Source organism: Quercus suber, unplaced genomic scaffold (genome assembly GCF_002906115.3).
Source record: "Quercus suber isolate HL8 unplaced genomic scaffold, Cork oak 2.0 scaffold_160, whole genome shotgun sequence".
In the NCBI taxonomy this organism is placed as follows: domain Eukaryota; kingdom Viridiplantae; phylum Streptophyta; class Magnoliopsida; order Fagales; family Fagaceae; genus Quercus; species Quercus suber.
Window position 1 is genome coordinate 1 of NW_027069621.1, and position 21,792 is coordinate 21,792.

The 21,792-nt window shown below is 34.8% G+C and overlaps 1 protein-coding gene across 2 annotated transcripts; it reads left to right on the forward strand.

Annotated features, from left to right (window-relative positions):
• Positions 1-4,394: 4,394 nt before the first annotated feature.
• Positions 4,395-19,216, forward strand: LOC112019207 (J domain-containing protein spf31). Of its 2 annotated transcripts, none has more exons than XM_065777599.1 (9): positions 4,395-4,565; positions 7,186-7,276; positions 7,358-7,418; positions 10,053-10,130; positions 10,356-10,429; positions 11,003-11,116; positions 11,212-11,319; positions 12,268-12,306; positions 18,948-19,216. In XM_065777599.1, the coding sequence occupies exons 1-9, from the start codon at positions 4,468-4,470 to the stop codon at positions 19,032-19,034; spliced, it is 750 nt and encodes a 249-aa protein (XP_065633671.1). In that variant the 5' UTR covers positions 4,395-4,467; the 3' UTR covers positions 19,035-19,216. The 2 variants fall into 2 exon arrangements, with proteins under 2 accessions (XP_065633671.1, XP_065633670.1); XM_065777598.1 differs by lacking the exon at positions 18,948-19,216 and adding an exon at positions 12,401-12,669 and having other exon boundaries at positions 4,396-4,565.
• The last annotated feature ends 2,576 nt before the right edge of the window (positions 19,217-21,792 follow it).

Here is a 21,792-nt window from a genome sequence, read left to right on the forward strand (position 1 = left end):
AAAAAAAAAAAAAAATTGATGAAGAGAGGTATTTTGAGATATTCAAAGGACTGAGAAAATTTTATATTTTAGAAGTGAGAGTGCTCTATTTGCTTGAACCTCATCTTTTCTTTATAGCCCTCACCATAGCCATACATCACAAGCCTAATAAAGACCTATTGATCCTGGGTAATTTTTTGTTAGTAGAGAGTGATTTAAAAAGCAAGATTATGAAGTTTTTAGAAATCTGTACTTATTTACTTGTTTGCATAAAACTATCCGGGAAGCTAATGATGAAGTGAGAATGATAATGCGGTGGACTTGAGTTTTGAATTAACTTTTGGACTTGATTAATTTGGAATGATTCCTTTGAATTATAAGCTTTATGCAAATCTTTGAGGCAAGAAAATTTCTTTTTTCCTTTTTGCTCAAGGACTAGCAAAGTTTAAGTTTGGGAGAATTTGATAAGTGTAATTTTTACATTATTTTTATTATCCTCTTATTTATTAAAATTGTTAGTTTTCCTTTATTTCTTTTTATTTGATTTGATTTTTTTATTTATATTTATCTATTCATTTGTGCTTTGAAGGAATGAGAAGATTTCAGATTAATCTACATCTTAAACTTTCAAACTAAAAGAAATGGTGCAAGTTTATATCTGAAGAGCACCAATGCCCAGCCGAAGCTCTCCATCTAAAAGAAAACCCAGAAGCTGTGAAGACCGAAACAGAGGAGGCATTGAAGATCGAAGCAATCCTTGTGTGTGGGTCATTCCATGAACGACTTGTTGCTAATTTTTTTTTTGGGTCTTTACAGCAGCACATTTATTTAATATGTGGCCCAACAATGGCCGTATGACCATTAGCAAGATTAGGCCTGGCCCACAAAAGCACATGAGACCAAAAGGGCAGAATAAAAGGACTTTCATTCGGCTGGGGAAATCTGGAAGGTTCTTATAAATAAAGAGATTAGAAACCTGAGAAGGGGCGGCTGCATAAAAGAATTTTTCTGTGAAGGGGCTACCGTATAGAAGAATTTGCTTTTAAGAGTCTTTCTGAAGAGGAGGATCTGAGGACAAAGGCAAGAGCTTCATGTTGATCAACCAGTTCAGATGAAAGACATAAGTTTTATTTGTTTTCTTTTCAATTTTATTATAAACTAAATTTTATTTTCTAGAATAGTGATGTAGTCTAGCAATAAACACACAATTTATTTTCTGAGTTATTTTATTTTTAATATTTTCACGATTGAGTGTTTAATTCTTATTCTTAATGCTTACTATTTTTTTTTATGAATTATTGTTTGATCAATTGAATTACAATGAGACTGAGAGGTGATTTGTTATTTTAGTTCTAGAATTAAACACCGTTAGTTGAGCGAAAGTAGAGACGCTTTACCGCAATTAGTGTGATTTTTCAGAAAATTCAAAGTACGTAATGAGTCTCCAGTTAATTAAATTCACATAGAGATATGGAATTGTTAGCTGAAGATATTTTTGATATTATTCGAGAGAAGATATTAAATAGTTAATGAATTTTTAATCATCAACGAGAGATTATTAGAATTTAATAATTACGAAGAATAAATTGTGTGGGATTTGTTAGGTGAAATCAACTGCTCTAGATCTATTCTTATCATATTTTTACACTGTTAGATTTTTACGCTTTGTTAATTCTTTTTATTCGTAGATTTGCTTTTATTAAATAGTTTAATTTAATTCAGATAGTAGAACTATCCATTTATTTTCGATTTTTCAAATAGTAATTAATTTAGTGAATTTTGGTATTCAATAACATAGTTAATCCTTGTGGGTTCGACATTCATTTTCTAAAAACATCATCTTCAAAACAAAACAACAATCGGAGTAAATTTCAAGGTTAAAAAAAATAAAAAATCAAATGAACAAAAACAAAAGACTGGCAAAACAAAATTTTCTAACAAACCTCCAAGAGCAACTTTCTGCCAACTCAAAGAAGCCAAGAATCCCTCAAAGATTTCTCTTTTACTCCACACCAAACCAAGCAAGTCAATATTTAAAATCACTAGTGAACTTTCAACAACGCAGGAGAGGTTTCTTCTTCAGAAACTTTCAATTAATCAAAAAAATTGTATTTTGTTACAAGAAGGTTCAAAGTCTTTCTATTGCTTCAGTAACGGTTAGCTTCAACGACGAAAGAAGGCTTCTGTTGAACACTCCTACTAGTCTCAACTATTGTTCTAGGAGTTCTAAGAAAAATCAATTTTCTTCTTTACCAATTATGCCTGGGTTTGAAAACCAAAGCACCTAAACATGGAGGTATCATCAAGCACACAATTCATAGCACAAATATACTTACAAACATAGCAACATCATCAAATTTATTTAAAGGCCACATTAGGGCCATAGACATAATAATATAAATATAAATGAGTTTTTGATGTTTCCACCATTAAAGCAGAAACAATTAAACAGAACCATAAATCATAAAACCATAATTTTCAATCATAAAGCAGGGCTTTTTCACTCCTCAGAAAGCACCACCACGGAGGCGGAGGACAAGGTAGGGTGGACTCCTTCTGGATGTTGTAGTCAGCAAGGGTGCGACCATCCTCGAGCTGCTTTCCGACGAAGATCAACCTCTGCTGGTCTGGTGGGATCCCCTCCTTGTCTTGGATCTTCACCTTCACGTTGTCGATGGTATCCGAACTCTCCACCTTCAAAGTAATGGTCTTTCCGGTGAGGGTCTTGACGAAGATCTGCATACCACCACGGAGACGGAGGACGAGGTGAAGGGTCAATTCCTTCTGGATGTTATAGTCGGCAAGGGTGCGCCCGTCTTCGAGCTGCTTCCCGGCGAAGATCAGCCTCTGCTGGTCTGGTGGGAGTGGCGTTGGGGTTTCAAGCTTTTCAGATTTGGGGATTTTTCAGACTGGGTTATGTGGGTCAGTGGGTGTGAGCCTTTGAGGGTAAATTTGTCTCACCAAAACTTTTTAGTCCATTTGTTTATAAGTCTAAAAATAAATTAGTTTGGTCAGTGTCAAATGTCAGATGAACATTGTGTCTCCTTTTTCTTCAGTTTGCTTGCACGATTAAAACCCAGGAGGTTCTCAGTCCATGAGGAGTGTTTGATCTGTTTTAGGTTCTGTTTTTTATGAGTTTTGTGTTAGAGTAACGTCTGCACTAGAGGTGGGTTGCGGAGGAGTAACGGAGGGAATCACAGGTGGCTAAAGTGTCAAAATTGAAACCACGGGTAGGCACATAGAATTCGGGTCAAACCACAGGTGGGTAATGTGTAATTATCCCAAAAAAAAAAGTGGAGACAAAGGATAGAAATTCAACGGCTTAGAAAAGAGGACTTTTTGTTGGAGCAAACATAATAATAATGGAAATAACATAAAGAGAAATTGAATGATACTTCTAAATATTATTAATTTGAAGAGAAAAATGAAAAATGGTACAAATTTGACCGTATAAATCTTACAAACTGAGTGATAATACATATGATTGGTGGATTTCAACCACTTAATAAAGGATTAAGCTTGTGTCCAATGCATCAATTTTTTAGTAATCGGACACATGTCTGCATTATAACTTGTCGAGTGAACTAATGCATTAGACATATACTGTATCTCCTAATAAATAAATTTATTTTTTTTAGTAATTAGTGGGGCACATCAGTTTGTAACTCTATATAATAAAATTTGTAGCATCTATTGTATCTTATAGTAGTGTTTGTTGTTTACGGTATTATTATTATCCAAAAAGTTTAAAATGTAATAAAGTCTGGAGAGAAATGAGAAACCATGAGGCCCAGTGCGAGGCCCAAGCCACTCAAACGGTGGACTCAAACTTGGAGGCTCAATAAACAAACTAACCAGATTTGTGTATGTTACTGTTAAAAATCAGAGAGAGAGAGAGAGAGAAAGAGAGAGAGAGAAGTGTAAAAGCAAGCAAAGGCTCGAGAGAGAGAGAGAGAGAGAGAGGATGGGAGAGGCAAGCAGTACCAGCACCGATGACGATTTGCTTCTCAAGAACTTCTTCGCCGAAGTCAGCGAAGTCGAGAGAGATAACGAAGTTAACAGGTTCTCTCTCTCTCTCTCTCTCTCTCTCTCTCTGCGATTCTCTACATTTTTTTGCACCAATTCTTATTTTTTATTTTTATTTTTTTCCTGATATTTCGGCTTAGGTATTGGATTTGATTGAAACAAAATTAGCGTTTCATTTTTGTTTTGTGCATTCAGCTAGATTTTCATTTTATTCCATTGGCTTTTACATAACTGAACCCCTAATTTGAATGATTCTTTTTGTTCAATTGCTGCGTAATTGTGTTCTGAATAGATTTGATTTATTCTAAATACTTTTTCAAATTGAGACGTGTTTATATTTCGCAGAAACTCCAAAATTAAATGATTTAACCATAGATTATATGTTACTGTTAAAAATCAGAGAGAGAGAGAGAGAGAGAGAAGTGTAAAAGCAAGCAAAGGCTCGAGAGAGAGAGAGAGAGGATGGGAGAGGCAAGCAGTACCGGCACCGATGACGATTTGCTTCTCAAGAACTTCTTCGCCGAAGTCAGCGAAGTCGAGAGAGATAACGAAGTTAACAGGTTCTCTCTCTCTCTCTCTCTCTCTCTCTCTCTGCGATTCTCTACATTTTTTTGCACCAATTCTTATTTTTTATTTTTATTTTTTTCCTGATATTTCGGCTTAGGTATTGGATTTGATTGAAACAAAATTAGCGTTTCATTTTTGTTTTGTGCATTCAGCTAGATTTTCATTTTATTCCATTGGCTTTTACATAACTGAACCCCTAATTTGAATGATTCTTTTTGTTCAATTGCTGCGTAATTGTGTTCTGAATAGATTTGATTTATTCTAAATACTTTTTCAAATTGAGACGTGTTTATATTTCGCAGAAACTCCAAAATTAAATGATTTAACCATAGATTCTTCAAAATTAATTGGCTACATATATATATATAGGTTTTAATTTGGCAGAAGCTCACAATTAAGTTTTTATTTTTTGTAAAAGTAATTTAAGATGATTTATGGGTTTTTTGGGTTATGCTAGATTGGGACTTGACGAAAATGAATTATGAGTTGTGATGAAACGGTTCGCTTTTTGGGTTTTGGCAGTAGAATTGGCAGGCTTATGTATAACTCATTGGTATTGCACCAATTGATATGTGTATATTACATGTATTAGTATAATGTCCTAAATTGACATTTGTATTTGTTTAAAATCAACTCCAAGGGAGTTCCCTCGAGTACACAAGAGAGGAGCTCTTATGCGAAGACAAATGACATAAAAAGGGGTCCCACTTTTGCGCATATGAGAGAGGTGATTGGTAGGCAGCCCTACTCCCAAATTTTTTTTTTGGAGAGGCTGATTCCAGAAGACGAAGGACAAAAATAATATATATGTATATAATGAAAAACAACATAGAAGTATAGGGTCAATGAGTCTGTAAAGGAAAAAATATTAGAAGTGGAAGAATAAATTCATTATAGAGCGCAAAGGGGTATGAACCTATGTACACATGATACACCAAAACTGTTGTCTAAAATTACAAAGATCTAGGATGTCTAATAATTTAGAAAGGAAAGCTATCTTGAGGATGTTAACCACTCATAGAAGGATCTAAGAAATGTGGAATTCACTTCTAAATCTGAGCTTTCACGACCTTCAAAACACTGAGCATTCCTTTCCTTCCATGTGCGCCACATAAGGCAATGAAGTATCGCATTCCAAATGCCTATGCTATGGTGTCTATGAAAGAGCCATTGCCAACTAGCTACTAAACTAGTCACGCCACTAGGCATTACCCACTGAATTTTGAAAAGGATGAAAGCCAACAACCAAGGTGTGCTAGCAAACTCACAATGAATGAGCTTGATTTAGTGGGCATTTTCTTGGAGCAATTATATGTTAATCTTACCTCAGGGATAGGGGAGTATGGAATATGGACTGAGTTAGAGGCTTCTTCAGAATGGTAAGCTTGAGGATTGGTCATTTTACAACGTGCTCAGTGGTTGGATTTCCAGGGAAGAATATTTGGATCATAAAGGTACCAGGAATATTAGTATTGTTTGTATGGATGGATGCTTTGAGTCTGGGCAAAATATTGAAAATTTGAAAAGTTAGAGAAAAAAGGGAAAAATAATTGTGAATAGATGTTGAATGTGTAAGAATTGCAGTGAGACAGGAGATAATCTATTTTTTACATTGCATTATGGCTTGCGAATTGTGGTTATTAGTCTTCACTTTATTTGGAGTGCATTGGGTGATGCCACAGCCACAAGATGTGATGGATTTGTTTGCATTTTGGAAAGGGGGATTGATCATAATGAGAAAGGTTAGATTTAAAGGGTAGAGGATCATTCCATTTTTCATTGTTTTGACATTGTGGTGGAAGAGGTATAATTTTCCTATACAAAACTAAATGGGAATTCATAGAAAAGCTGTTTTTAGTTTTTAAATGTTCTCTATATGAGGGCTACATGCTTTTGGAGGTCTGTGTGTTAATTCCTTCTTGGATTTCATTGTTCTTTAAATTTTTTATTGTAACTAGAAGAGAGGATGTTCTCTATTCATCCTTTGTATTTATCCTTTTTGTTTGAATATTTGTTGCCTATATTTAAAAAAATAAATAAATAAATAAAATTCATGACATTTGCTTGTTTGGGAAATATTAGAAGTCATGTAGGAAACACTGCAATTAAATTGTTCCAGTTTAACTAGGTTTAAATTGGCCTTCAAAGCTTGTTTGTTGCACTTTTAAAAGGTCCTTTGAGGTTGCTGCCACTGTTTTTTGCTGAAATCTTCATGTTTGGTTTCTTGGTAATATTATTATTATTATTTTTTTTTTTTGTGAGAGTTGAAACTCTTCCACTCTTAAAGGTTGGGGCTGAGGTGAGTGCCTATATTAGCTCATAGGGTGGCTAACTAGTAGCCAGTAAGGCAGTGTCAAACACTAGATTAGAGACTTCTCTTTTGAAACTTCTTTTATTCTACTAAAATTTCTATGTTTCTTTCCAGAATTTCTTTTTCCTGTATTCTATTTTTCTTCTTGCTCAAAGGATCTCTCATCAGTAATAATGCTTATATTGGTTGTTTTTATATGAACTTATATGCTTCATTATTAATTAATTTTCAGTCGGTATATCATATCATAATATCTGCTTAATAATCTCTGATCCTCTTTGGAAAATTTCATGAATTCTTAGGATCCTCACCTGCTTCAAGTTAAATCCATTTGAGCATCTAAACCTACCATTTGGTGCGTCTCCAGAAGACATTAAAAGGCAGTATCGTAAGGTAACTCCTTCAGTTGAATGAACCTTCATGTTCAAGGTTGCTTATCTTAGTAAAAGTGCTTATATAATTTCACATTTGTAGTTGTCTTTGCTGGTCCACCCTGATAAATGCAAGCATCCACAAGCAAAAGAGGCATTTGGAGGTATGGAGGTCTATGTTTTATATGGTTGAATTTTTTAACTACTTGTCTTTATAAAAGTGGTTGTTTTGCATGTGAGGAATCTTGTGCATAACATTTGTGCATGTTCATTAAGTTAAACTTGAGAGATAACTTGTTAGTATGTTAAATACATTGATGACAGACTTCAAATCTTTTGATTATTTGCGGTTTCTGTTGTTGTGGTAAAGACACAAACTAATAGGAAAAAAGGGGTTTTGACTTTTGACTTGATGGTTTTGTTGAAGGATTGTTACGTATCGATGGTTTGCCAAACTATGTGCCATATTTTACCAACTCTGACTACTAGTTGAGAGTCATAAGGCATATGTTAAGATTTTCTGAAGCCATGTCTTTTTTGATAAGTATTTTCTGAAGCCATGTCAAACTTGCAAGCTGATCTTGATAAATTCAAACTTATGGAGTTTGTTTTGAACATTATATATAGTTGGCCTCAGGTGTACACTACAGATAGAGTGACACCTGGTGGCCCTTGAATTTGCAAACCTGTTTTTGAGTCAGTTTGAGTTTTTGAGATTTGTGGATGGGATTCACGGTTTAGAAGCTAGCTGTTTACGTAAATGTTATTGGTTGGTAAACTCTAATCAGCATCTTATGATTATGTCTCCAACTTCAAATTCCTTTTTCGATGCCATCATTGGTTGGTGATCTTTTTATTCTATGTGTTTTTTCCCTTTTTTTGATTTCCTTCATGTTGATAAAAGAAGTGTACAAAAAGAACACGGAAAAAATGGGTGTCTTGGTGATATACCCAATGGTTCCCCTGAAAATAAAAAACACAATGAATCTATGAAATCTTACAAACTTGAACGTCTTCTACCATCCAAAAACATTCAGAAGAACAAACTGTGATTTCATCCTCTCTATGGTTAGCTCCCCCTTAAATGTTCTCCTATTTCTCCCCTACATACTTGCCACATCATTAGTTGGTGTGCTATGCTTTGCCAGTTAATTGGATATGAAGATTTAAGGGAGAAAAAAGTTATGGAGTAATATGTGAGATGTGAATGTGCTAAATTGGCGATGTTTGGTGCGATGAAAATACGCATATGTGTTTTACAACCGCAAGAATATTGGATATTTTGGGAAGATTTTCAGTGTGATGACATCCCTTTTTAGAGGATGTGTGCAACCCATTACAATGTAGGACTGGCAAAGGATAAGGTTACCCTTGTTCATCGAGGATGCAGTGTTGCATTTCCTGTACAAATATCAGTAAAGAGTTCTTGGAACATCTTAATAGCTTTAGAATGGCTCCAGCTAGCAATTTGAAGATGGGCCCTTGATGGTGTTGTTTTTCTATTTTGAAATTTTATTTCCCCTTGCTGGTTCAAATCCATTGATTACTTTCCTTGGTGTGGAAATTGAAGGCTTGTGTGATGAGGAATGTGATAGTAGCAGTAAATTGTGTAGTTAGTCCAATGGCATTATTGTCATTCTGTGTTTCTGACCATGACCATTTTTTATTGGTAAGGTTTGAACCAATAACCTATGGAACTCCTAATTTTATCACAGGAACGAAGGCCCATGGTCTACTATGGCCATTGTTAAAATTGTGACTAGTTGCGAGATACTTGAAATGGTTTTGTCATGAGTGTGGGTGACTTCTGTGGGTGAGTGGGTGCATGGACATCTAAATCTTATCCCCATTGGTATTATTTCTTTTAATAATCTTACTAGATTCTGAATTTGGCTGGAGGATCTTCCCTCCTGCACCTAGGGCCTAGGCAGATCATAAATTTTTTTAGAGTTTGGAGTATAGCATAGCAAAGTCCTAAGAAAAGTTGCCTTCTTTTTTGGACATCTACTTTGGCAAAGAGATGTTAGCTGTAGGTAATCTCATTAAAAGGAACATGATCTTGGTGAATAAGTGCTGTATATGAGCCTAGTGGGAACTCAGTTAACCATTTACTGATCCATTGCTCTGCTGCTAGAGAAATATGTTTTCTCATCTCCTTCTTATTCGAGGTAGTTGCTGTGGTGTTGTTTTGTTGGAAAACATTGCATGGGAGGTACAACAATATCTTGGTTTGAACTCTACTGCCTCTTTACCTTATGTGGAATATTTGGAAAGTGAGGAATAATCTAACTTTTAATGCATTGAGATCTCTGTGCTTGATTTTGAATCTTTGTTTCTTAAATCATTCTATGAATGGATGACTGATCAAAAAATTATTCTATGAATGGATGAGTTGAGTTATGCTTTGCAAGTTTCAGTAGAAATTCTCCACAAACTCAGTATACGTAAGTTTATTAAGTTGTTTCCTTTTTAATTATATTCTTATTTCTTATCAAAAACTGTGTGCGCATGTTTGACATCACATGGAATTTACTTACTTAAAAAAAATAAAAATAAAACACAGAATATTACATGGAATATTCTATGTTTCTATGTTTTTTTCACCCATCAAAAAAATATTCTATGTTTTGACGGTGTGATGTATGGTTGCATTCTCAAGTTGTGCGGGCAATATGGTGAAGGAATATGAATGCTAATTTGATAATTACATTGGAGGTGCATAGAAGGTTGCCTGCATCTGTTGATTCAAATGCATAATTGAACTACTTACTAACATTGGGTTGTTGACTTGTGAGCAGCATTGGCAAAAGCCCAACAACTCTTACTTGATCAACAGGAAAGAGATTATGTTCTTAGCCAGGTGAATGCAGCAAAAGGTTGGTACTTGAAATTTTTTAAATTTAACTTTGTAGCCTTTCCTCTCTTAGCTCTCTATTTGCATGTTTATAAGTTATAACAGGGTGAATCTATTCATACCATATGAGCTAGGATTGTCCATGCAGTGTCCTGTATGCATAATTATTTTGTTTACGTATTGCAGGGATTGAGGATTGATATTAATATAAAAGAGAGCTTATTCTTTAATTTAATGTGAACTGCAGATGAGCTTAGAATGAAGAGGAAAAAGCATTTGAGGAAAGATACAGCTTCTAAAATAAAGTCATTGGTTGAAGAGGTATGTAGTGTTCTCCTTATGTTATGTCCTTTACACACACACACACACACACACACACAATTTTAAAACTTACTTTTTGATGTCAATCAAATGGTTGCTAATCCTCGTAATCTGTAAGGTGAAACAAAAGTTTTGGTTGGCATGTATCTCCTAAGGAGATTGATCATGGCTTTCCTAATCTCCTGTAATCTGTACTCTATTTGCATCTCTGATCGGAGGGATTTGTGTAGTGAGCATATTCAGAATGACTTACCAATATTAATCATACTTTGTATGCTCGGTTTTTTTTTATTTTATATATATCTGCTAGAATAGTATTTATTGTTGTTTACTCTTCATGTCTTTCTCTTTAACCCCTTATATTTATTTCTTGTTAGTATTGGTTGTTGTGGGGTTCTGTTATATATTTATTTATACATGTGTGTGGGTTTTTTTTTTTTAGGGGGTGGGGGTGGTTTGGGGAGGAGGGGGTTCTGAACTTCTGACATTTAGGCAGTTATATTTTCTTAATTGTCCTTTCCAACTGAAGGCTTCTGAAACAACCTATTAATTTTACCTCTTTGGTATGTAAAGGGAAAATATGAGCAAATGTATGAACAGTCAGAGGAGTTCCAGCAGGAGCTGAAATTGAAGGTTCGAGAAATATTAACAGAACAGGAATGGCGGAGGAGAAAAATGCAGATGAGGGTATGCTGGAATCTCTGTATTTTCTTTGTTTCCATGTGCTGTTCTCATTTTACACTTCATATTCTAAGGATCTTTGTGCCTTTGTTGTCTTGTAGATATCAGAAGAGCAAGGTAGGTTAAAGAAGGATGAAGAAGAAGCAAAAGAAATGTGGAAGAGAAAGCGGGAGCATGAGGAGCAGTGGGAAGGAACAAGAGAACAGAGGGTTTGTTTCCATCTTTCACAAATAAAATCCATCTTTCATAAATAAAAAAGAATCATAAAGTTATATTACTAATATATAAAAAATGCTTGATGAAGCTATGTTTGAACTGTTGGATTTGCAATTAAATTTTCTTTAATTGCATCCATGTTACATTGTTTCATTGTTATTCAGTTTCTTTGTGATTGTTCATTTTCATTCCTCGACATGTGCATTGCTTCACTCAGTCCCTTGCCTCAGCTTTGCCCTTTGTGCCTAGGCTTCAATAGTTTTTAGTGTTTCAGTGCATTTTCAGCCTTCCATTACACTGCTTCTGATTCAAGATTCACTCGTTACCAGCTGCAAGGTTTGATTGCCCTCATGATTAAGGTTTTGAAAAGCATTTTGGATTATAGGATCTGAAGAAGAATAAAGTGGATGCCATCTCATATTGTCAAGGGATGTGTGGACTTTTAGCTGAGACAAGAAAATTTCCTTGTATGAAAATTAAGAACTAAAGCAAAAGGAATCAAATTGGCATAGACACTAAGATTGTCACATCTATCACAAACTTACTTACCTCAAAAGAAAATTAATTTAAATAAATCTTAAAGCTATCAAATTGGCATATACATTAAGATTGTCACAATTATCACAAGCTTACTTACCCCACAAGGAAATTAATTTAAATAAATAAATCTTAAAGATCATTCCTAAATCTTTTGTGAGAAGGAAGAATCAGATAGATTGAACTTTATATTAATGGTGCTATACAAGTTCTTAGTTTTGTATTCTTGGATCTTTAATATTTTCCAATAGCATTTTCTTCATATTAAAAGTTTTAATCTCCTTTGGTAGGAGAACTTAAATTGGTTCTTTCAAAATGCTTACATTTGATATTTTAATTTTCTATTTAGCAATTATCTCTGCTATTGGGACTTTTATTCATCTCCTGTTTATTTCAATGATCAGGTTTCAAGCTGGAGAGATTTTATGAAGAGTGGAAAGAAGGTGAGATGATATAATCATTAATTGTCTTTTATATATATATATATATAAGCAAATGAGAATGGCTGAAGATATCCTCTTTTATGTATATTTGCAGGCTAAGAAGGGTGAAATTCGACCTCCAAAGCTCAAGACCGAAGACCCCAATAAATCTTACGTTCAAAGGCCTGTAAAGCGGGGTTAAATGGCAAGAAGGCTCTGCATGCAGGCTGACATTTGTATCAAACTGTCAGTTCACTGTGAACGGGTTTATTATTGTGTTAATAGCAGACGTGATTGGAACAATGTCACTGTACCTCATTAAGTCATCCAAAATCATTGTAAGTGATTTTAGTTTATGATTAGATAAGGATTGTTGTAGTAGAATTTGTGATTTTTTGGCTAGTTAATTTTAGGAAGTTACTACTAAAATTTTGAAGGATTGGCTTAGGGAGCATTAGGAGGTTAAATGAATTGTTAAGATAAAGGGTTGACCCGCCTCAGATTTTGTTCTTTGTTTGCCTTGGGTGTACGTAAATTTTTTTACAGAGTTCCAAGGCAAACTTAAAATGAGAGATGAAAAAGAGAAACCATCACCATGTCAATCAAATAGGATATCTTGAAGTTGTCGTATAAGGGCTATAGAACAAATATTTCTCTGAAGGTACTTTGTATGGGGCAGTTCTTTCTTGATATATAATCTATGTAGAGCAATTATAGAGATATATAAGCTGAAAATTGCATCTCAAAATGTACTTTTGAAATTATTTTTAAAACTATAGCAATTTTGAAAATGTGAGTGCAACTCATGATTAGATAGCTGAAATGAGGTGATGGAACATGGGTGGAGTAGTTTGCGATTGTGAGGTTTCATTTTTAGACCAAGAGAGGAGAATGAAATTAGTAGGTTGTGACTTTGTCAGGTTTCATTGTTACACCAAGAGAGGAGAATGAAATTAGTAAATTGCAACTTTGTCGAAAGAGGGAAATGATTTCCTCCAACTTGAAATCATAGATCAGGACAAAAATAAAAATCCTCAGTTGAACTCTGGATTTCAATCCCTTGCCAATCAGCCTTGCCATTTCAAGCTACAACGTTGAGTTTAACTTATTATTTTAATTCTTCTAGATTTGGATTTTTTACAACTCTGAGTAGCATTGATAAGGTTTGAGCCTCATCAATAATGCTTCCCCTTTTGGTTCCCATTTAACCAGGGGAAAGGGAAGAATATTGATATTGAGAGAGATGTTGAAGACAAAAAGGGTAAGGTTTGCTGACAATATTATTAACCGGATTTTGTTTAAAAACTTGTTTTAATAAAAATTTTGTCTGATTCAAGGTAACTAATCTCTTGAACATGAAAGAGAAAGAGAGAGAGCATGGAGGGTTATAATTCTTCTTCATTTATTATTCACTTCCTCTGCTCAAGTACTCTGCGAATAATTTGAAATGCGACTTGATAATGAAATCAACTGAATAACGTATATCACTTCTTATTGAGAATAACTCTTTTTGCTAAACTAAAGATTAACACTGTGTTTGGTTGGGGGGATAATAGGGAGGATGGAAAACAAAGGGAGAAAAATAGGGTGGAAAACAGTGTTTTCCACTGTTTGGCATGCTGAGGAAAATACTAAGGATGGAAAACTCAGGAGAAAATTTTCTCTCCCGGACCCACAATTTGCATCCTCCCAAATCGGGAGGAAAATTGTGGAGAGAAAATTGCTCTCACCATGGAATTACACAAATGCCCTCTCCCACCTACCCTCTTTATAAACACAACGGTTGTTCTGGAATCAAGTAAAAAAAAAAAGAATGAGAGCACTAGCTGGAACGTTCTTGAATGAGGGAGAAAAAGAAAGAAAAGAAGGGAGAGATAAAGAGATAAGGACAAACGTGTATGGAGGAAGGAAAAAAAAAAAAAAGAGAGCAAGAGCTGGAGACAAAAAATAGAGAATGAGAATATTTCTTGAATGAGAGAGAAAAAGAAAGAAAAGAAGGGGGAGATAAAGAGATAAGGACAAACGTGTATGGAGGAAGAAAAAAAAAAAAACAGAGAGCAAGAGCTAGAGACAAAAAATAGAGAATGAGAGCACTTCTTGAATGAGGGAGAAAAAGAAAGAAAAGGAGGAGGAGATAAAGAGAAGTACAAATGTGTATGGAGGAGGAAAAAAAAAAGAAAAAAAAACGTATGGATAAAATGAAATGAGAGAAAGAGAAATAATATAAAGAATAAAAAATCCTAATTGAGAAATATTACCATAATATTTTCACCATAAATTTTAAGTAACAGATTGTTATTAGTTAATATTGGTGAGTAAAAAAATAATTTCAGTGATGGGTTCAAATTAAAATTAGTAACAACTTTCCACATAAATTTTATTATGAAAGTATTGTGAAAAATGTTATGGACGTAACACTTCTCATTGAAAAATATAATTGTTGGTAAATTTTATATTATTTAATGAGTACAAATAAATCTATTTCTTACCTATTATGTAACAATGGTATAAGTCAATTTATATAAACTACATTTTCTATCCTCCCACTTTTCTTTTCAACCAAACAAAAGAGTTTTCCATCCTCCCACTTTTTCATCTCTCCAACTAAACACACACTAAATGAAGAAGAATAAATGATGTGAAACCATAGATACAACAATTGCATAGTTTTCTCTAATATTACGCCAAAAACAATTATAAAATGGTGTTCTCTAATTATATTTCACTACGAAAATATAGGTCTCTGACTATCTCTCATCACTATCTCAACAAGAACATGGTCATAGCTAGTGTCTCTGCCACGAGAAACCATATCAGTCCCAAGAAACCTGTCTGTCATTTGTAGATGGCCGATGATAAATTAGCAGGAAATAAAAATGTTAATATGTGATGACATTCTTTGCTTGCAACATCATTGAAACTTGACTGATGTACTTTTATTACGTAACTTAGAAGTAAATTTGTTCTTTTATTAATATCTATTTTAAGGGATCAAGTTTATGCCGCATTTGTTTTGAAGTAAAATGTTCTATGGAAAATATTTTCACATCTCCAAGTGTTTGTTTGCATGTAAAATTTGGTCAAAATTATGAAATATTTTTTGTTGACCATAATATCCTTTATTAAAAGTCGTAAATTGTTTTACCTTTAAAAATTTGGTAAAACATTTTAACAAAATGCACAATGACTTCCCTTCATTCAATTGGTGGCTAAGTCATCAGTTCGGTGGCTATGTAGCTAATGTTGGCAGTCCGATGGTCTAAGTCGCCACTCTAGCAAAGAGTGTCGACAGTTCAGTCACTAGAGTTATCATTTCAACAACTGGTGCCGAGTACCATGGTCGGAGTCGCTGCTCTAATTATTGGTGTCTGCAGTCTGGTTATCAAAGACACCATTCTAGCAACCAATGTAGAGGTCTAATAATCGCAATCGTCATTCTAGCCATCAATATTGGTGGTCCGGTCACTAGAGAAACCGCTCTGGCAACGGCAGCTAGCAATCCAGTCATCAGAGCCACTGTTTTGTCTAGTTTTGACGGTTTGATCATCGAACCTCCAGCACCTACGGGTTCAGCGGTCGAGCCGTTGCTTCAGTGATCGGTGCTATTGGTTTAGTCATCAAAGTTGCTGTTCCAATGATCGATGCTGGGTTCGGTGGCTGGAGCCACCACTCTGACAGTTGGTGCCAGCAGTCCGATCACTAGAGACACCATTCCGGCGACCAATGTCGAATGTTCAATAATTAAAATTGCTATTCTGGTCATCAGTGCTGGCGGTCACTAGAGAGACTACTTTGGCAACAGTTGTCGGCAATTCAGTCGTTAGAGCCACTATTCTAGCAACTAGTTCCAACGGTTCGATCATTGGACCTATGGACTAGCGGCTCTAGTAATTGAGCTACCAATTTTGGTGGTTTGCTTGAAAACTTTTACTTCTCATAAAAAACACTTGAAAATATTTTACTAAAAATATTTTGATAGCTTTTCATTAGGTTAATATTTTGATAATTCTACCATTAGATTACATGTTTTTATTTGCTTTTACCATCCATGTCAAATTTCATGTTAATTGGAGTTATTTGCTCTTTAATTAATGGTGTCAATATACTTTTAGTTCCTACATTTTACACTTTTTTTCATTTTGGTCTCTACATTTTATTTTTACCACTTTTAGTCCCTAAAATAATTAACGCGTGACATTTAGGTCCTTTCCGTCACCCAACTAACAACAAATCACAAACCCTGAAAATAAGAACAGAAAATTAAACTATAAATCCACATCAAATTAAACATGAACAAGAAACTAAACATGAAAACAAAATTAAAACAAAAAAGAAAAAAAAATTAAAATCCAGTTCAACTTCAACAAGAACTCTAAAGAACACAAATTCAGATTTAAACATAAAAACACATGCCCAGATTTTCTAGCATTTTCTTGCCCTTTCTTGTCATCCAAACACAAAACACAAACACAAACTAATTTCCAGCAAGAACAAAAACACAAACACAAACCCAGCAACAAATCTTCCTTGTCAACCAAACACAAAAGCAACAAACACAAACCCAGCAACTGACGACGATGAGGACGAAGACGTGGAGAAGCTTCTAGAGCCGTTCACGAAGGAGCATCTCATGGCTCTGATCAAGAAGGGAGTGAGCAAGCACCCGGACTTGATTGAAATCGTGCGTGAGCTCGCCAATGCAAACCCCGCCCACCGCAAGATCTTCATCCACAACCTCGGCTGGGACACCATCGTCGAAACCCTCACCTTCGTCTTCGGCAAGTACGGCGAGATCGAGGATTGTAAGGCGATCACTGACCGCGTCTTCGATAAGTCCAAAGGCTACGCCTTTATTCTCTTCAAGCACCGGAGCGGCACTCGGAAGGCTCTTAAGCAGCCCTAGAAGCAGATCGGCAATCGCACCACCCAATGGTCGAGACCCATAGCCACACCCATCAGTTGCTGATATTTGAACATAAACACAAGATCACAAATTCAAATTTTGAAAAGAAACAAGCACCGAGAGAGAGAGAGAGAAAAAGAGGGTCATGGATCTGAAAAGGAAAAGAAAAACAAAGATACAAACACAAATAGAGCAAGTAAATTTCTGGGCAATCAAACATGTTTAGGGAAGAACATGAAGAATATGAACAATCATGTTCTTCCAAAAAACTAAAGATTTTTTTTTTAAAATTTTAATGTTTATTTTTAATTTAATTAATTAATGTGTGTGATTATATTATTTTTTTTATTCCACCATTTGCCACGTCAACTTTTGATGTTAGTTGGGTAATAGAAATGACCTAAAATATCATGCGTTAATTGGTTTAGGGACTAAAAGCAGTAAAAATAAAATGTAGAGACCAAAATGAAAAAAGTGCAAAATATAGGGACTAAAAGTCTATTTACGCCTTAATTAATTAAATTATATTGTAAACTTAATTTTAAAATTAAAAATACTTGAAATTTAAATATTATATGATGAAATAGTTACTTTCTCCAGTGATCTTGATATTTTACAAACATGAAAAGTATAAACAAGGGATTTTAAAAAAAATAACTACAAAACCCAAACAATATTATTAGTTAGACAACGTTTCAAACATATTGCATTTTTAACAATTCGACTTCAGAGGAGTCGATTTTACTGTTCATATGCCTATTTTTTGCGATTTTTTTTACACAGAAATCGACTTCACTGAAGTCGATTTCTTTGATATGCCCAGCCCAAAAACTTACCGATTTTTTCGTGTTCTTCCTTTCCTGCGCCTGGGTTTCTCCACTTCCAAGCCCCAAAAACCCATGAAGAACGAAGAACGAAGTCCCCATCGGTCACGAACGAAGAACCCAGGCGAAGAAGAACGAAGAACCCAGGCGAATGAAGAACGACGGTGTTGCTGGGTTCGTCGGTCAGAATCGGCGTTCGTCGGCAAGAAACCCAGGCGCCTGGGTTCGTTAGTTCTTCGTTCTTCATTCGCCTGGGTTCGTTCTTCTTCGCCTGGGTTCTTCGTTCTTCTTCGCCTGGGTTCGTTCTTCATTCGGCTGGGTTCTTCGTTCTTCTTCGCCTGGGTTCGTTCTTCATTCGGCTGGGTTCTTCGTTCTTCTTCGCCTGGGTTCGTTCTTCATTCGGCTGGGTTCTTCGTTCTTCGTTCTTCGTTCGTGATCGACGGGGACTTCGGTCAGACTTCGTTCTTCATCACACAAAAATCATTCGCCTGGGTTCTTCGTTCTTCGTTCGTGACCGACGGCGCCTGGGTTCTTCGGTCTTCATCACACAAAAAGCTTCGTTCTTCATGGGTTTTTGGGGCTTGGAAGTGGAGAAACCCAGGCGCAGGAAAGGAAGAACACGAAAAAATCGGTAAGTTTTTGGGCTGGGCATATCAAAGAAATCGACTTCAGTGAAGTCGTTTTCTCTGTACAGAAAACGACTTCGCTGAAGTCGATTTCTTTGTAAAAAAAATCGCAAAAAATAGGCATATGAACAGTAAAATCGACTCCTCTGAAGTCGAATTGTTAAAAATGCAATATGTTTGAAACGTTGTCTAACTAATAATATTGTTTGGGTTTTGTAGTTATTTTTTATAATTGTCTTATATATATATATATATATATATAAGCAAATGAGAATGGCTGAAGATATCCTCTTTTATGTGTATTTGCAGGCTAAGAAGGGTGAAATTCGACCTCCAAAGCTCAAGACTGAAGACCCCAATAAATCTTACGTTCAAAGGCCTGTAAAGCGGGGTTAAATGGCAAGAAGGCTCTGCATGCAGGCTGACATTTGTATCAAACTGTCAGTTCACTGTGAACGGGTTTATTATTGTGTTAATAGCAGACGTGATTGGAACAATGTCACTGTACCTCATTAAGTCATCCAAAATCATTGTAAGTGATTTTAGTTTATGATTAGATAAGGATTGTTGTAGTAGAATTTGTGATTTTTTGGCTAGTTAATTTTAGGAAGTTACTACTAAAATTTTGAAGGATTGGCTTAGGGAGCATTAGGAGGTTAAATGAATTGTTAAGATAAAGGGTTGACCCGCCTCAGATTTTGTTCTTTGTTTGCCTTGGGTGTACGTAACTTTTTTTACAGAGTTCCAAGGCAAACTTAAAATGAGAGATGAAAAAGAGAAACCATCACCATGTCAATCAAATAGGATATCTTGAAGTTGTGGTAAGGGTCATAGAACAAATATTTCTCTGAAGGTACTTTGTATGGGGCAGTTCTTTCTTGATATATAATCTATATAGCAATTATAGAGATATATAAGCTGAAAATTGCATCTCAAAATGTACTTTTGAAATTATTTTTAAAACTATAGCAATTTTGAAAATGTGAGTGCAACTCATGATTTGATAGCTGAAATGAGGTGATGGAACATGAGTGGAGTAGTTTGCGATTGTGAGGTTTCATTGTTAGACCAAGAGAGGAGAATGAAATTAGTAAGTTGTGACTTTGTCAGGTTTCATTGTTAGACCAAGAGAGGAGAATGAAATTAGTAAATTGCAACTTTGTCGAAAGAGGGAAATGATTTCCTCCAACTTGAAATCATAGATCAGCTCACATTTGACAAAAAATAAAAATACTCAGTTGAACTCTGGATTTCAATCCCTTGCCAATCAGCCTTGCCATTTCAAGCTACAACGTTGAGTTTAATTTATTATTTTAATTCTTCTAGATTTGGATTTTTTACAACTTTGAGTATCATTGATAAGGTATGAGCCTCATCAATAATGCTTCCCCTTTTGGTTCCCATTTAACCAGGGGAAAGGGAAGAATATTGAGATTGAGAGAGACGTTGAAGACAACAAGGGTAAGGTTTGCTGACAATATTATTAATCGGATTTTGTTTAAAAACTTGTTTTAATAAAAATTTTGTCTGATTCAAGGTAACTAATCTCTTGAACATGAAAGAGAGAAAGAGAGAGAGCATTGAGGGTTATAATTCTTCTTCATTTATTATTCACTTCCCCTGCTCAAGTGCTTTGCGAATAATTTGAAATGCAACGTGATAATGAAATCAACTGAATAACGTATATCACTCCTTATTGAGAATAACTTTTTTTGCTAAACTAAAGATTAACATTGTGTTTAGTTGGGGGATAATAGGGAGGATGGAAAACAAAGGGAGAAAAATAAGGTGGAAAGCAGTGTTTTCCACTGTTTGGCATGCTGAGGAAAATACTAAAGATGGAAAACCCAGGAGAAAATTTTCTCTCCCGGACCCACAATTTGCATCCTCCCAAATCGGGAGGAAAATTGTGGAGAGAAAACTGCTCTCACCGTGGAATTACACAAATGCCCTCTCCCACCTACCCTCTTTACAAACACAACGGTTGTTCTGGAATCAAGTAAAAAAAAAAAAAAAAAAAAAAAAAAAAGAATGAGAGCACTAGCTGGAATGTTCTTGAATGAGGGAGAAAAAGAAAGAAAAGAAGGGGGAGATAAAGAGATAAGGACAAACGTGTATGAAGGAAGAAAAAAAAAACAGAGAGCAAGAGCTGGAGACAAAAAATAGAGAATGAGAACACTTCTTGAATGAGGGAGAAAAAGAAAGAAAAAAAGGAGGAGATAAAGAGATAAGGACAAACGTGTATGGAGGGGGAAAAAAAAAACAGAGAGCAAGAGCTAGAGACAAAAAATAGAGAATGAGAATACTTCTTGAATGAGAGAGAAAAAGAAAGAAAAGAAGGGGGAGATAAAGAGATAAGAACAAATGTGTATGAAGGAGGAAAAAAAAAAGAAAAAAAAACGTATGGATGAAATAAAATGAGAAAAAGAGAAATAATATAAAAAATAAAAAATTCTAATTGAGAAATATTACCATAATATTTTCACAATAAATTTTAAGTAACAGATTGTTATTAGTTAATATTGGTGAGTAAAAAAATAATTTCAATGATGAGTTCAAATTAAAATTAGTAATAAATTTCCACATAAATTTTGTTGTGAAAGTATTGTGAAAAATGTTATGGACGTAACACTTCTCATTGAAAAATATAATTGTTGGTAAATTTTATATTATTTAATGAGTACAAATAAATCTATTTCTTACCTAATATGTAATAAGGGTATAATAGTCAATTTATATAAACTACATTTTCTATCCTCCCACTTTTCTTTTCAATCAAATAAAAGAGTTTTCCATCCTCCCACTTTTTCATCCCTCCAACCAAACACACACTAAATGAAGAAGAATAAATGATGTGAAACCATAGCTACAACAATTGCATAGTGTTCTCTAATATTACGCCAAAAACAATTATAAAATGGTGTTCTCTAATTATATTTCACTACGAAAATATAGGTCTCTGACTATCTCTCATCACTATCTCAACAAGAACATGGTCATAGCTAATGTCTCTGCCACGAGAAACCATATCAGTCCCAAGAAACCTGTCTGTCATTTGTAGATGGCCGATGATAAATTAGCAGGAAATAAAAATGTTAATATGTGATGACATTCCTTGCTTGCAACATCATTGAAACTTGACTGATGTACTTTT

Excerpts from the sequence above, each read along its gene's own strand:
- LOC112019207 (XM_065777599.1), top strand. The coding sequence starts at position 4,468 with ATGGGAGAGGCAAGCAGTACCGGCACCGATGACGATTTGCTTCTCAAG. Across the intron at positions 4,566-7,185 it reads AGAGATAACGAAGTTAACAG|GATCCTCACCTGCTTCAAGT; the intron begins GTTCTCTCTCTC and ends ATGAATTCTTAG. Across the intron at positions 12,307-18,947 it reads TTATGAAGAGTGGAAAGAAG|GCTAAGAAGGGTGAAATTCG; the intron begins GTGAGATGATAT and ends GTGTATTTGCAG.